This window comes from Lissotriton helveticus, chromosome 10 (genome assembly GCF_964261635.1).
Source record: "Lissotriton helveticus chromosome 10, aLisHel1.1, whole genome shotgun sequence".
Classification (NCBI taxonomy): domain Eukaryota; kingdom Metazoa; phylum Chordata; class Amphibia; order Caudata; family Salamandridae; genus Lissotriton; species Lissotriton helveticus.
Genome location: NC_136071.1, coordinates 325,754,236 through 325,769,520, shown reverse-complemented (window position 1 = coordinate 325,769,520; position 15,285 = coordinate 325,754,236). Strand labels below are relative to the sequence as shown.

At 41.4% G+C, this 15,285-nt stretch overlaps 2 protein-coding genes across 4 annotated transcripts in view; both read right to left on the bottom strand.

Moving 5' to 3' along the window:
• Positions 1 to 15,285, bottom strand: part of ALS2CL (ALS2 C-terminal like) — a 645,425-nt gene that overhangs the window by 144,893 nt on the left and 485,247 nt on the right. For all 3 annotated transcript variants that reach the window (XR_013601601.1, XM_078662475.1, XM_078662474.1), the window contains exon 18: positions 4,465 to 4,638. Coding sequence is in view for 2 of the 3 variants with exons in the window: in XM_078662475.1 (XP_078518601.1) it covers positions 4,465 to 4,638 (174 nt within the window). In the remaining variant the exon portion in view is untranslated. The remainder of the gene's footprint in view (positions 1 to 4,464; positions 4,639 to 15,285) is intronic.
• LOC144785229 (E3 SUMO-protein ligase KIAA1586-like) lies at positions 6,923 to 9,319 on the bottom strand. The gene has a single exon (XM_078664252.1). The coding sequence runs from the start codon at positions 9,317 to 9,319 to the stop codon at positions 6,923 to 6,925; it is 2,397 nt and encodes a 798-aa protein (XP_078520378.1).

Sequence of the window (15,285 nt, the reverse complement as noted above, 5' to 3'; positions counted from 1 at the left end):
AAAAAAACAGCCATTTGTGCCAACATTTTCACCTGTAACTTCTTCTAAGTATGACAAATTTTTTAAAGCAATATACCGTTACATCCGCTTGACAGTTTTGGTTGTTAGGATACCAAGAACCCAAGGAACTCAAAGCGTTTTGGCCTGCTTCCTGTCATGGGTACTAGGCTTACCAACACAAGTGAGGTACCTTTTTTATCAGGAGACTTTGGGGAATGCGGGGTGGGTAGAATTGTGTGGATCCACACAGATTCCAGAACTTTCCATCACAGAAATTTGAGGAAAATGTGTTTTTATTACTCACAAAGTTTGAACTTTGCAAGGTATTCTGGGTAACAGAACCCAGTGAGAGGCACACAAGTCACCCCATCCTGGATTCCCCTTGGTGTCTAGTTTTAAAAAATGTACAGGTTTGCTAGGTTTCCCTAGGTGTCAGCTGTGCTAGGACCCAAAATCCACAGCTAACCACATTGCGAAAAAAAGTCAGTGCCTAGTGGGCTTTCTGCCGCACTGGGGTGGTGGAGATTGGGGGCTATTGCCCTGATATGCGGCCAAGGGGGGTAGAAAGACTGTGATTATTTTTTGGGGGGTGGGGGCTTTGGTATGTCCGTTCTGGGAGCCCCCACCCCAATGTATAAAATGGTCAGCGTAATCCCTGGCGCCTAGTGGGCTCTCTGCCTCCCAGGATGGGCATATCAGGCGCTATTGCCTCCATCTGCCTCCTGGGGGGACAGAACATCTGTGGCATTTTTTTTAGGAGGTGGACAGTATTGTCATGCCCATTATAGGCAACCCTTGACCTTTGGAAAAAAAGAATCCCTGGTGCCTAGTGGGCTTTCTGTCACCCTTGGGGGACAGATAAGGGGCTATTGCCCCCATCCGCCTCCCATGGGGCATAAAGACTGTGGCAATTATTTTGGGGGTGGGGCATTGGCAGGCCCATTCTGGGTAGCTTTCAACCCTATTTGTAAAAAAATAATGATAATCCCTGGTGTCTAGTTGGCTTTCTGCCCCCCAGAGGCAGATCAAGGGCTACTGCCCCATCTGCTTCCTGGGGGGCAGAAAGACTGCTGCGTTTTTCAAGGGGGGTGGGTGGGTGGTTGCATTGGCATGCCCATTCTGGGCAGCCCCCACCCCTGAACTTTGGGGAGAAAAAATCCCTGGTGTCTAGTGATCTTTCTGCATACCCGGGGGAAGGCAGAAAGACTGTGGCCAATGTTTTTGGGGTGGGAGACATTGGCATGCTCATTCTGGGCAGCACCCACCCCTAGGAAAAAATGAATCCCTGGTGCCTAGTAGGCTTTCTGCCCCCCCTCCCCCGGTGAAGATCAGGGGTATTGCCCCCACCTGCCTCCTTGGGGGGGCAGAAAAACATTTGCATTTTGCATCGCAAAATGTGATGCAGGGTGAGCTACGAAATTCGTTTTATTTATTAAATAGTTTACTTACCTTCAATTATCCATACTCCGGTTTTTAGCACCCCCCACCCTGTTCCTCCCCCGCCCCGCCTCTCCACCCCACCATAACTCCCTCCACGGACCGTAGCTGTATAATGACCTCCAATAACAGGCCAACCCATTTCTTTTAAGTTATAATAAATAACCCTTGGGTACGCTTTATTGCCCTTAAGGCAGCGGGCTTGGTAGTTAAAAGTATGACCTGTGCAAGTTTAATGAAAAGTAAAAAAGTCCCAAAAGATATTTCACTGAAGAAAGGCTGGTTGTTCCTAAAGGAACCATAGGGAGCCAAAACTGGATGTAGTAATGTTATCTCCTTATGGGAAAAAGACACCATTTTCATTCTTGGACTTCTAAAAATATTTGTGGAAAGCCCAGTTCACTGGTGAAGTTGTATTCTTAATAAATATTTTGGCAAAGGCACTTGTACAATGTTACAATTTCCATATGTAGTTTTAAACAGAGCTACAGCCAAAATAGCTGTAAAGAATAACACCAAATTTGGCAAAAAGCAAGATCTTGACACAGAAAGCATGCTTTTTGTGAGTGTGGTGTAAATATGTTCAAAAGAAATTAAGGTTAAAAAGTTAGTGATATCTGGAAGGTTTGGTTCACAGGAGTGCGATCCAAAAAACATGTAAAAAAGAAAGCAGCCTTGAGTATCTGTGGTGGGCTGGCCACATATCAGTGGTTGGCTCTGAGCTACCCCAAGCCAAAGGCCGTGCATGATTGAGGTTGGGTGCCTGCCGCTCCCATGCAACACACAGCTGAAGGCTGTGTGTGGCAGGAGGTTGGCCTTGTTACATACAGTAATAAAATATTACTTTGTGTCAAAAAAACAATTTAATGGAAAAAAGCAAAGCTTAAAGGGTCATTATAGTTAGATATCATAATAACATCTAACTTTACATTTAAAAAAAAACTTAAAAACAAAGGTTAAAGGGATGTTAATGTTTGGTGAAGAAGTCTGTTTTAAATGCAACATTTTAAACAAAAATTTTTTAAATTAACCAGCTAAAGATAACTGGATGAACTATAACTTGCGCCCTCGCCATGTACTGCTTATGACCTCACATATTACATGACTCATGACATGGTCTATGACATCAATGATAACATCACTGATGACATCTGAAATGGCATACACACTGTGAATGAGAGGGTGTGAGTTATAGTTACCTCAGTTTGCAGCCTTACTTCTTTGCAAATGTTTATACACATCCCTCCTTATCCCTTCCTACCGGCTTTATTTGTCTATGATTAACTTCTCCTCTGTGTATTCCTAAAATGTAATTTTTTTAGGCAAATCCATCATGTGAACTGTTCATATTTTGTTATGATATGTGGCTCACTCTCCACTTGACTTCTTGATTCGTCATCATTTTGTGTTTGCTCTTCAAGTCTATAATTGAATGTATCTATGAAAAACACTCTGCAGCCTTGCCAAGTACCACGTATCAGGCATAAGACTAACGCATTTCAGTGTGGTGGTCCGCACCACCACTCTGAAATGCAAAGCCACACATTTACCGCCTCCTCAGCTGTCAAGCTGGAGGTCTAGTATTCATGCATAAACTGGAGTGGCAGCGCGCCATGCGCGCAGCTCCCGGCATGCTTGGGAGCTGGCTCAGAGTCCACAGCTCTAGCTGGTACTCTGACACAATGTAACAATATTCACCCGACACTGCACCGCGGGTCTTTGTTACATCGCAAGACCATGACTTCCACTTATAACCATGACGGGATGTCCTGCTGCTGTTGCACGCTGGGCAGCTGCAGTTCAAGAAAATAAAGTTACAGGCTCCAGTTGCAATGGCAGCGCTGCTTGCACTGCATGTGCCAGGGAAAAGTATCAAAAAAGGGTGGTCCCACGATCGGGTCACCCAGTGACCACCACCGGCGGTTGTACGAACCATACAGAACAGGGAACAGTTCCAGGTTCGTCTTCCTGCTCAGCTGCCGGTCGGGGTGCAATCGGGCGGCATAAGCAAATTTTTTCTGCACTTTGAAGTTTGGGGATTATGAAGAGGGCCGCAGCAGCTCCTCTGAACTAACTGCTCGCATCACAGCGGAAAGCGAGCTCGTTGTCTGGTGCAGTTGACCTGCAGTCCCGGGCACCTCGACAAGGCAGAGCCAGCAGCTGTTTACCGATACCACGGCCGGTAATAAAATAACACCGGAATATGGGATCCCACCAGCGGAACTCGACCCCAGGCCCACCATCGCTGGCTGACAGTGACTCAGTATGAAGCAAGCTATTGTCACTACATTCAGAAAGTGGAGTTAATGCAGCAAATATAGGTAACTGCACATTGGAGCGGACCGGACCAGACCTCAGCCCACTGTGCTGCGGCATCGCCTCAGCAGCTGCTGTGCCGAAGAGTCTGCATGCTGCATGATAAGCGCCTGAGAGAGTGAGCGCCAGTAAAGGGTATTTGTCCTAATTCAACTAACTAAACATTATTTGCGCCACAAATTATGTGTTAATTGCTTATATGACTAGTGGCATGTGCAACGTAATCTTATTATACTACTCAGTCTGTGTTTAACTAAATTTGAGCCTGTGGCTTGGAAAGGAGACCCCTAGGCTGTGAGTGTGCCTCTGTCAGTCTCTCCTGCCTTTCCATTTCTGGTGCTTTGCAGCAGTTCTAAGATCGTCTTAGTGTTTCTCACTGCTCAAATGGGTGTAATTTCTGCTATTTATCTGTTTCCCTCATCTTAATTGCTTAATTTTGCTTGTAGGAAAGTGTCACTCATAGTTGTTGAAATGTCACTCATAATGACACTGAAATTATGAAAATGTCACACATGGCAATCTGAAACCTTGGCAGCTATGACTGTGTCCTCACTGGAACATATACGCACTATGCAGAACTTCATAACCTTAAAAAAGGAAATAAAATCTGGATCCCTGTTTAAAAACATATGTTTTGCTTGCAAAGCACACCTTACATGCCAGTTGAGAAAACACAAGTCAAAATAAAAATTGTGTTGCTATCATTACTACCTTTGGCAGAAGAGAATCTCTTGAGATTTACGCAGTTCTTTGCTGGTCTGTACATGGAATCCCAGGTAGAATTCCTCTGTTCCTTCTCGACAACCAGAATTGATGAACCACTGGAACTGATCATAAATTCCCTGCCATCTCTCTTCCACTGGGATCTCATCAGCACCCAATTGTCTATTAAACAAAGCAAAGATAGATCCAATTAGTATCATTCAATTTCAATTTACTGTGTAAGGCTCGACAACCAAAATTGATGAACTACTGGAACTGATCATAAACATTCTCTGTCATCTTGTCTCCACTAGGATCTCATCAGCACCCATTTGTCTGTTCAACAAGCAAAGATAGTTCCAATTAGTATCTTCCAATTTTAATTTACTGTGTTAGGGTCATCAAGATGGCAAGGTGGACCACCATCATTTTAAAGGATACCACTGTTTTACCCTAAACCGACCTAAAAACTGCTGATCCATGGTGGCAGCACCAGTAACACGTTATCGTCTAATGATAAACTTACACTAAACAGCCTGTTTTGGTATGCTGTGCTTCATACGCTAACCAATTTTATTTTCAATAGCCAATTTACTGGACAATATTGAAGTACCTTTCGAGGATTACAAATAACAATTCCCCAATTCATTAAAACCTGTACTCAAATATTTCCATTATAAAAATTCAGTTGAATCTACAAAATCACATCTTTCAAGTAAATACAAAATGGGATAGGCAAATGATAGTCCATCTGGTCTTATTTACTGTAGGTGTCTACTGCACAATAGGGATGGACTGAGAAGCCTCCAATGGAGCGGGGTAGATGTCCCTCGAGGGGACCTGTGTAGGGGAGTTGCCTGTAAGGGACTAGTGCTTCTTTGCAAAGTAAATTGGAGGAAGGATCTGCAACACCAACGAGGAGAAATGTGAACACTCAGTGACATATCACTCAACCAGCAGGGAACTAAACCTTTAATCCTTTTGAAACCTCCATCCTCATCCAGTAATTGCTAGATTAACTTAATTGTCATTACTACAGAGACCTTGGTGGGAATACCCCCTCTCGAAGAACCACCACATAAGTATACCATCACCAATATTCATATTAGTGTCATGCCTAGTGATACCAAACACTAGAGGACACTGTCCCATCCTGACTTTCCTTGTGGTGACTGGAGAAGGAAGGGCAGGGCTGTAGTGAGGATGAATATGACAGCACGCTATCATTGCACAGTGCTTAATTTGTCAAATATGAAGTGCATGTGCTCAAATGTTTGGCAGAGGCCACACCTACTTTTCTCTGGCTCCGCCCACTTCATACACTGGCCCCACCCACTTACCATATTAGCTCCACCCACATTTTCAACTGGCTCTACTAAAAGTCAGAGGTAATATATATCTGGCTGATCCGAATTTCAGCAAGGGAGCCTTCCTCATAGTAAGGTTTTGATAGGAGGGTCCCTTGCCCTGTGAACATTTTGAAAAAGATTAACTCAAAAGTGCATTTAAAGCACAATTTTGGAATAAATTAGCTAAAATCACTAATGCATTGAAAAGGGACAATTTCAGTGCTGTATGTGCTGATTTGGTGAAAGGACAATACTGGGGTAGGGTATGCCATTTTTTTTTAACAGTCTATGAGTTCTAAGGTACAACTTTTACATAGCTTATGTGCCAAAATAAACCAAAATGTTGTTAAAACACACTAAACGGAGAAAGTGAATAACATCATGCAATGTACTTGAATTAGTCAGTCATGGCACTTCCAGTTGCCGAAGGGGTATGTGGTTATTCAGTACACTAGAGTATTTTGTTAGAGAAACAATTGAAAAAAGAGGATTATCAAGTGGGCTTGTTGCTATAGCTTAGTCCCCTGGGGGCTATATGTGCATTTATTAGACACAGATTAGTTAAATAAAATATGGAACTATGCAGTTCTGTATCACACAGACACAACAGATTAGAAAAGAGGCATATATTCCAAATATGACTTTTTAATTAAAGATTTGTATCTTAGTATAAAGCTCAGAAAAATGTAATCTCCACCAAAAGGACCTAGAGCTACCTAGGCCAAAGGAATAGGTAATGACGAGGCAGTTTGAATTTCACAGTATTGCAAGTCATAGCTATTAGTGCAAAATGGCCATAGTCAGTGCCATACAAAATCTAAACATATAAAGACAAAATAATGTAACATAAAACATATAAATACAAATAAATATGTTCTAAAATGAAAAAGCAAGGTAAGTCTTATAAAAACAAAATAAATTATATAAAATAGAATAAATATAACATCCAAACCAAGAGACAACTATAAGAAAATATTAAATAAATTGACACTGTCAATCAATGCAAATAAATAACCTATATAAAGTACACAACAATTAAATTTCCCCAAAAGTCCAGTAAAGCCTAACTTTTTTAAAACATTGCAATGACCCATTTTTCAGTTGGACTGGGCTAGCATCTATTTTTCTAGGAAAGCCCACACACAGTCTAAATCACTTGTGCATTCCAAGTCCTCCTCTTTCCTTGCTCTACTCCTAGTGTCATCAGCTGCTCTCCGTCCTTTTGCAAGCCATGACTGAACATACGGGATTGGATTGAAAGACTTAAATGGTGGACCAACAAGATTTAAAATCATTAAAGAAGATATTGTTTCAGTCAGCAATGATGCTCTTGTAGATGTGCAAATAAGATTAATTAGAGAAAAGCCCCGCTCACATTCTGCAGTACTGATAGCAATAGTGTGCAAAGCCATCAAAAGCTCCTTGAACTGCCTTTTAATTTCTTTTCCTCCAGATTTCTTATACTCTCTGTAGGCACGTATGGTTTCTCGGCTGGCAATGTTGAATCTTTTGCACAGAGACTCAATGTCACTTTCACCATAAAGAACAGGTAGCTCATCAGGCCAGTACAGTTTGTATAAAACTTTCACTTCGTTAATCAGTGTATCATAGTCAGCCTTTTTGTCAGCAGAATTAGTACCACCTGTAGACAACAAACGATTTCTCAGATTTTCTGCAAGGCTACGAAAAAACTGTCCCTGTTCAATGATTTTGTCAGTGGTCTTTCCTTTGTGCAGCATCACACCCTGGAATATATTTTCTTCCATTGCCTTTTTACACTGTGAGAAATGCTTCCCTTGCCTGTCTACCATTGCCTCAAACACTGCTATTTGCCGACAAATAGCCCGATGGGCATCAATGATTGTAGAATCACGTTTCTGTAACTCGAGTGATAACTCTGATAACTCCTGAAGAGCATCATACATGAGGCCAAGATTAGCAACAAACTGGATAGATGATAATCGCCTTCCTAGGCCGGTGTACATTTTTCGATTGGAACTGTCACGGGAAGTATCAACAGCTGCACTAGTAAAATGCTTGTAGAGAGCAGGATAAGCATTCCAAACAGCCTCTACTGTTCTAAAGCTTGATGCAACCCAACGAGTATCTAACACTCTACCTATTCTGCAGAGCTGAATGTCAAGAACTTCTGCACACTCCTTTAGCTCCAAACGGTTTTTAACAGATGTGGCAAACAGAGAATATAGCTTGTCGAGTAAGTTTTTGAAGTGATTTGTAGCGCCAATATCTTTCATGACATCATGAACGGCAAGTTCCAGGCGATGTGCTGAGCAGTGCCAGGCTACAATATTGGGAGAGATTTTTTCTTGCAACCTCTTTACAACACCACTGTGACGGCCAAACATCACTGAAGCTTTATCACAGGCAACTGAAACCTGGCATTTGGAGAGAAAGTCCCCACTTATATTAATAGGATCTTTTTTTAGAGCAGACAGTAAACTGCTTACTATGCCGTCAGCTGACAAATCACTCAGCTCAATGAGGTCAACAAAAATATTAGCTGGGGAGTCCATGCCAGGTAGCTGCATTCGCATGTACACAATTAAAGAACTTTTCCTATTTAACGCAGTGCCTTCATCTAGTAAAATACTTATTTTTGGGGAAAGTTCAATAATTTGAGCAAATATCTTCCTCTTCATTTCTGAGGATATGTGGCGTTGTATGTTTGAGCAAGCTACATTGGAGTGCAAAATTCGACCCATATCCAGTCCATTTAACTGGTGGCAGTCTATCTCTGTTTCAAAACCATACGCTGGCCTGTTCCGCTTTGCTTCCTTATAAGCTACACAGAATATTCTGGATGTTGATGACATTTGTAAAGATTGAGCTTTTGCAGTTACTTGCAATAAAGAATCTTTTTTTGCATTTTCTAAGATTTTTAAAGTTGCAACATGAGCCTTGCTTTGTGCATGTTCTCCAATCTTTTTTCTCAATGATTTTTGCTGTTGTTTTAGATTTGTGCCATATGCCTTCACAGTAGAGTCAGTCCATTCTTTGGACAATTTCATTCCCCTGGATTTCTCAGCACCAAGATCACGGACTTGGCGACGCACAGAACAGCCAAGGTTAGGGCCTTTAACAATTAACCACGGATGCTTGCGTTGGAAATATATCTTTTGATCATGTTTCCAACCTTTAGGAAGAATGCCTTTCCTAAAAACTCTGTCTGAATGTGGTTTCAGCGATAATTTGTCAAATTGTTTGCTAGTGCTTGGAGTTTCCTCTGTCTCAGTAGCAATCTCCACAGCATGATGCTGGTCATCTCGGAGAGGACTATCTTGTGTCTTTTCTTCTGTAGGTGTGATAACGCTGCTGCTAGTAGTGGTGTCCCTCTCATCTAGTGCCTTCTCTTGCACTTCATCTTCTGTGTTGTTCCCTTCATCCAGCGTAAGTACATGGTCTTTTTTAGCTACTTTATTAGTAGGCTCCCCATCATCTTTGGGCTTAAATTTTGTGAAGTAGCTTGTAATCTTCTTCTGCCCACTGTGTGACATTCTAGGGAAGCAAAGTGAAATAAAACATGCTAGACATGTGTGAAGTGTGATGTCAATTCATCTAAGTAATTACATGCACAATTATTTTTTTTTGCAGTTTGCTCCAAAGAAATGTATGCATCTGCACATATATTACCATCTACAACTGACTACAAGTATAATCCAAATGGATCTTACTTTGCCCACCCCACCCAAATTCAGACCTTTTCCAATACATACGCCTGCCCTGCAGCACTCACTGAAAAGAGGCACAAAGTCTTTAAAGTTTGCCTCACTTTTAAGCGTTGGCTTCCTGTAGTATGACAACTAAAGCAGGGTAAGGTGGAAGTGTGCAAAGTTAGTTACACACTGATTCACAAAAAGTATTCATTAATTGACACTCAAGGCCAGAATGGGAACCCAAAGCAGCCCTGGCAAGTTTTGTTACCAGCCCCCATTGTAGTGTAGCTCCTATTTTCCCAATAGGCTCTGCGCATTGGAATAGTACCTACAGCAGTAAAGGCCTAGACCAGACGTTAACTAGGTCTACTACTGTCGATACTAGACTTAATTTTTGGGTTTGCCAGCTAAGCTCAGAGTTCGCTAGAAACTTTCTCGAATGTTCAGGAAAGAATTACCTCCCCTGATTAGACAAGAAGGGATTTAGTTTCTGACAACCATAGAACATGACAACTTTGCTCTCCCCTAATCAAGAGTCAATCTCAAGAGTCGTGTGAGCACAAGGCAATTATTTTACTCAGTCAGTACGTGCATTCTTAGTCTCATCAGAATGTAGAGAAAAGGAAGAGACGGGCGTGTTCAATAAAAGGTGTTATTTATTGATCAGTCTCTTTTCTCATACATGAGAAATGGATCGATATTATTGCAATACTTATAGTTAAGTAAAGTGCATACATTAAACGCAATAGTATAAAATAATACTGTAAAAACATTGATATGGTTTCTGAGCCATATGATGTTTTAAATGATTAAAATATATTTACATACACATATACATTTGACTAAACGTACTCAACTGGTGTTTCTAAATACGCCTACCCCGTGTACCTGACCTAAGTCTAATGCGTGGGCGGGAATAGAAAGTTACAGTTTAAGTTAAGTTTGTTTTTGCCAAGTGAATAACTAAAGAATTCTCTGTGAGGGGTTATTCAGTTCTGTACCTGGAATTTAGGATGAATGAGGAATGGTATCTCTTTCTCTGCTCTCGATATTCCAGGCTGCCTGCGAGGGCTACCCGGAAGCGCCGGTGCTGGGTCTCTCGGCTTGAGATAGCAGCGCGTCTCTCAGCGCGTCAGGAAGGCGGGGCTGCTGCCTGCGGGTCTGCTTCTGCTCTCGGCTTCGGCAAGTATGGCTGCTCCGTCTTGTCACCACGCGTGTCTTTGCATAGGGCAAGGTCGGCAATATTTATACCTTAAAGGTGCCGGGATTGACGTAAGGATGGACATAGGTACGTCAATAAAGATGTCATACGACTTGCTCGTTAGCACATTCTTTTGCAAAAGTTCTCTGTGAAATCAAAACAATGGCCGCACGGATTATCCAGGTTGTCATAGGTTTGATTTGTTATGAGAACGTCGTATGCCTTATCAGGGGCTGGAGGAATGTCGCTTGTCTAATTAGATCTCAAGCGTTATGACCTAATCAGATAACACGTTCCTGTGCCGTAGTGTGACTGCGTCAGATAACGGTATCTGCATCATGGGGGCTGTTCTTGCCTCATGGGCTGACTGTTAGTTAACTAGCTAGTTAGTTTAACCAGAATAGGGTCAGGAATAGGGGGATCGATTCAGAACCTATAGAAATACACGACACCCACTCCACGCTAACTATGGTCATATCTACTAATCTATGCATAGTATAACATAGTACAACATACTATAGAGTATAGTGTATACCTTACCACCCCAAAATACATAAATGCATTTCGAAATCTTCAAATATACTGAAAAATTGCAGTCATATATATTGTATGCACTTAAGCTATGAATTAAATGCAAAAGTAAACACGCATTTTATGCATTATTGCTTGTTGGTATATGAGTAATACACATGAAATGGCTCTTAATATAGCTATACAGAAAGGAAATTCGAGACCATTTCATCACATAATAAAATATTTGTGAACATACCAGCGGGCAGCTAAAGTCTATATAAAGTATCTAAAAATAGAAATCTTAGTTCTCTAGGAATAGTTTCTTACTTTAAGCAGAAGATCAGTGTCCCGGAAAAAAATATATATAAAAATATTTTAGGGGCTTGCTGAAAAAATTTCTGTTCGTGAACTGGATTGTAATTGTTCATGTGACTTTATTTTTAAAAGTTGAAGGCCGAATTCAGGGAACGCCGTGTGCGAGTTTACTCAAAAGTCTCTATTTCTGTTCGGGAGAGAACATCATATCATTCAGGCTTTCGAAAAAACTGTCAACAGCTTCATGGGAAAGTTCCACTAAGTCGGAAATAGGTGTAACCATGCATTCATGCGCATGATTGTCTGCATTGACATTCTGATTTGCATTGCGGACAGAAGGTCGTACCTGTTCGATGCTGCTTTCATCTTGAACTTCACTACCCTTCAATCGTAGTGGTGAAGATTCCAGGAATGCCGTCATCAGGATTGGCAGCCTTTGAGGGCAGCACAAAGCGTGAACCTTGGTAGGAACCAACAGTGTATCTGCATCCACCGGCGCATCCGATTGTAGCGTCAGACAGGTGTCTAACACGCATTATTCTCCGCATAGCAGACACCTTAGTACAGGTAAAACACACCTTTGCCACATTGGTCGAAATGATAGAAACCAAGTCATGTTCAGGTCTCTAAGCCGGGAGAGTCCCAGGATTTTTGATATCCGGTCCCGGTATCCAATGGCTAGGATCGTTTCTTCCATTGTCGCGAGAGTTTGATCTGTGACATGGGTTGCCATAACGAAAAATAAGGACTAGGAATAGGATTCCTGCAATTAGTCCCAGGATCAGGGGAAGTCCGCCAAAAATCGAATGGACGAAATCTGGAAAAATACCCAGTATGGCTTTGAATGGTGTTAATGCCATCGAAAATACTGTCTTAAATACCTTTGAGACCCCAGTGGTATCAGAAATATTTAAGATTTCGCTCAGGATTTCCGCGAAATGTACGGGGGAATTGGTTGATAATAATGTATGTATCTCTGCAGTCGTCCTTGCGACTTGTAGATCATACGTTTCTTTAGATGACGTGAGCCTTGTAGGCGTCTGAAGAAGCACTGTTTTCATTCTGCTTAAAGTGTCTATTCGAATAGAAGTAATTTCAAACCGGGCCATGCCCTTGCCTCCCTGTCTGGAAAGGAGCTGGGGAACAAAGAACGTCCACAGCACTTGACCTTCGCCGTCGTAGTGACGAGATAAGGAGTCCCGGGCATAAGACTACAACATCTGCGGTCTACAATAAGAATGTAACTCCCATTATAGAGTCTTTGAAAGAATGGTTCTATTTCAGTTGCAGGTGCGCCTTGCTGGTGACATGAAAGGTTGTATGAATTCCCTTCACAGGCTCCGTGCAAACTAATTCCGTGACACAGAAGCGTGCCGCTTAGTGACATAGCACAATTGTTGCCACTAAGAAACACTTTCTGTCCTTTATTACTGACACATGCATGTGAATAGGGCAGGTTCCAAGTTGTTTTAAGGTACCCCTTTCCCAATTTCTCGTACATGCCAGCCTGTATATATTTTTGGCAGTATTGAAACCTGAAGGTTGAGATTGGAATATTTATTATTCCGTGGATTATCCATTCACTGACAGGTCGTTCTGACATTGTCAACGGTAATCTTTCTAGTTTTTCAATGCTCAAGATTGTATAATCAGCACCCTTTTGCGCCATACCGATTTGTCTATCAGTAAGGTTAAAGATTTGGAATAGTGACGTTGTGTTGATTAAACGCCAAGGCACATAGCCTGAACGCAGATTTTGTAACGTCCAGCCAAGCTGTACGATAGAACGCAATTGTGACTGACCATGTTGTAATAACAGTAAGTCTTGCGATAATATATCGATTGCTGAAGACACAATGCTGTCCAATGAAAAAATTCTGGAGGACAGAGTCATTAACCCATTGTCCACTACAGAAAGTGATTTTTCCAAATTAATACGGTCAATTTCCCGTATTCTTTCTGCTGTCTCAATTTGAGTAACCTTCCAGGCCTCATTGTATGCTGCATATACAGAGGCTGCTATGAAACGCTTTTGACGCTGTTTGCGTGGTCCCATTATGAAATCACGCAAGTCAGCACCATCAGTAAGTAAAGTTAGGTGTTGCTTAATTTCAGGCAGTGTGGAAGTCTGAAGCCATTGAAGGCATAGTTTGCCCACACTGTAGGTTGTTATTATCCCTGGGTGATGTCTTTGAGGATATCTAGGGTCTGGCCTGTTCATTTTGAAACCCTGTGTTTTATTCAGGAATCTATTTTGACAGGGATTTGTATCTGTGGGCCAGATCAACCATTGTTTCCAATCAGGATGTGTTCTGTTTTGGTTAAGTATATGGTTTATGTCTATTTCTTCATCTGTATCAGAGTTATTGCTAAACATTGTTGGCTTTGGAATAGACGGTTTGTTTAAATCTTTGATTTCGGCTAAGCCAAGACAGGTGGTTTGTTGAACAGTGTCATTTAAAAATATCATTTGTTCTGGGATCATGCAGGCTCTAAACAAAGCTTCTATACCCTGTACTTGCCATTCTTTTGTACCCCAAACACTTTTCAAATCAACATTTTTGTCCCAATAATCAAATCCAAAAGTATTCATTTGTTCAAAGAACGAATCAGAATAAATCAATTTTGTGTTGGTTATCATGGTTTTGGTCCCTGTCTTGTTTGACAATTTAAAATAAAATGTTTCAGCATTACTAGTGTTAAAACCTTGAAAGTATGAATATTTGTCATAAACGGTTCTTGAGCTCCCTTTTGGAGGTGTAGCACAATGTTCCCATTGATTATAATTTAAAACATTTCTAGGTTGTGCAGATTTATGCAAGAAATGGTTACCATAATGGTTATAGCAATACATACTATCATAATTTGTAGAACCTTGCAAATAATCATGTTTTGTAAATTTAGCAGACATTACTAAGTCAGACATCATATTGTTAATACTTTCAAAGTCCCAATCATCAGCAAATGAGTTTGGTTTTACAAAGTCACTCAAGGAGATCTTAATTTGGTGTGGATATTTCAGGATCTCGACCGGACCATAAATTTCATAGTCAGTGTTGTCCCAGGCTACCCCACCAGGTATCGGATTTGCTGTGAAGTTGGCTGTAGAAAGTTCTGAAGAAAGTTCTCTTTTCTCGACGTGTGAAGATGTGTGTGGTTTGAGGACCAAGTTGATGTTCTGACTTGCTGTGTCCATTTTAGCATATTTTCCCTCAATGAAGCGTCCCAAAGTAAATACCATGATGAGCCAAAGTATGAGGATAAATGCACCAAAACCCACCCAAAATTCAATCCATGGAGAAACCAGATATGTTTCTTTCAGTTGTTTCAAAAGTTCCTTAGCTTTGTCTTTAAAGGATTTTGATGATGGCTGTGTCTTTTGTTCGCTGAAACCTTCAGATGAATCATCGAAGTTGATGAAGTACCCGGATGCAGTTCTGTCAATTGTTCCAATTGCTTCAGGATTTTTGTTTCTTGCATTGTCACTTGGTACTTCATTGTAGATTGGTGTGTCTCTGCTAAATGTCTTTATTTGGGTTTTCAGAGGTCTTAGTGCTATTGCATTGTTGCATAGTCCTTGTTGTTCTTCTGTAGGCGTTTCGAATGTGATGAGCCTCTTTGTTAGGACCTCTGTACTGGTAGCAAACCTTGGTGTTCTGCTATTTATTGGGAGTCCACTTGGCCTACTGTTTGTTATCGGCCACATGTGGTTTTACCAGGTCGATGGATACAACTCGGTTCTCCTTTTTTCCAGCAAGTGGCGGTAGTACAACTGATC

Excerpts from the sequence above, each read along its gene's own strand:
- LOC144785229 (XM_078664252.1), bottom strand. The coding sequence starts at position 9,319 with ATGTCACACAGTGGGCAGAAGAAGATTACAAGCTACTTCACAAAATTT.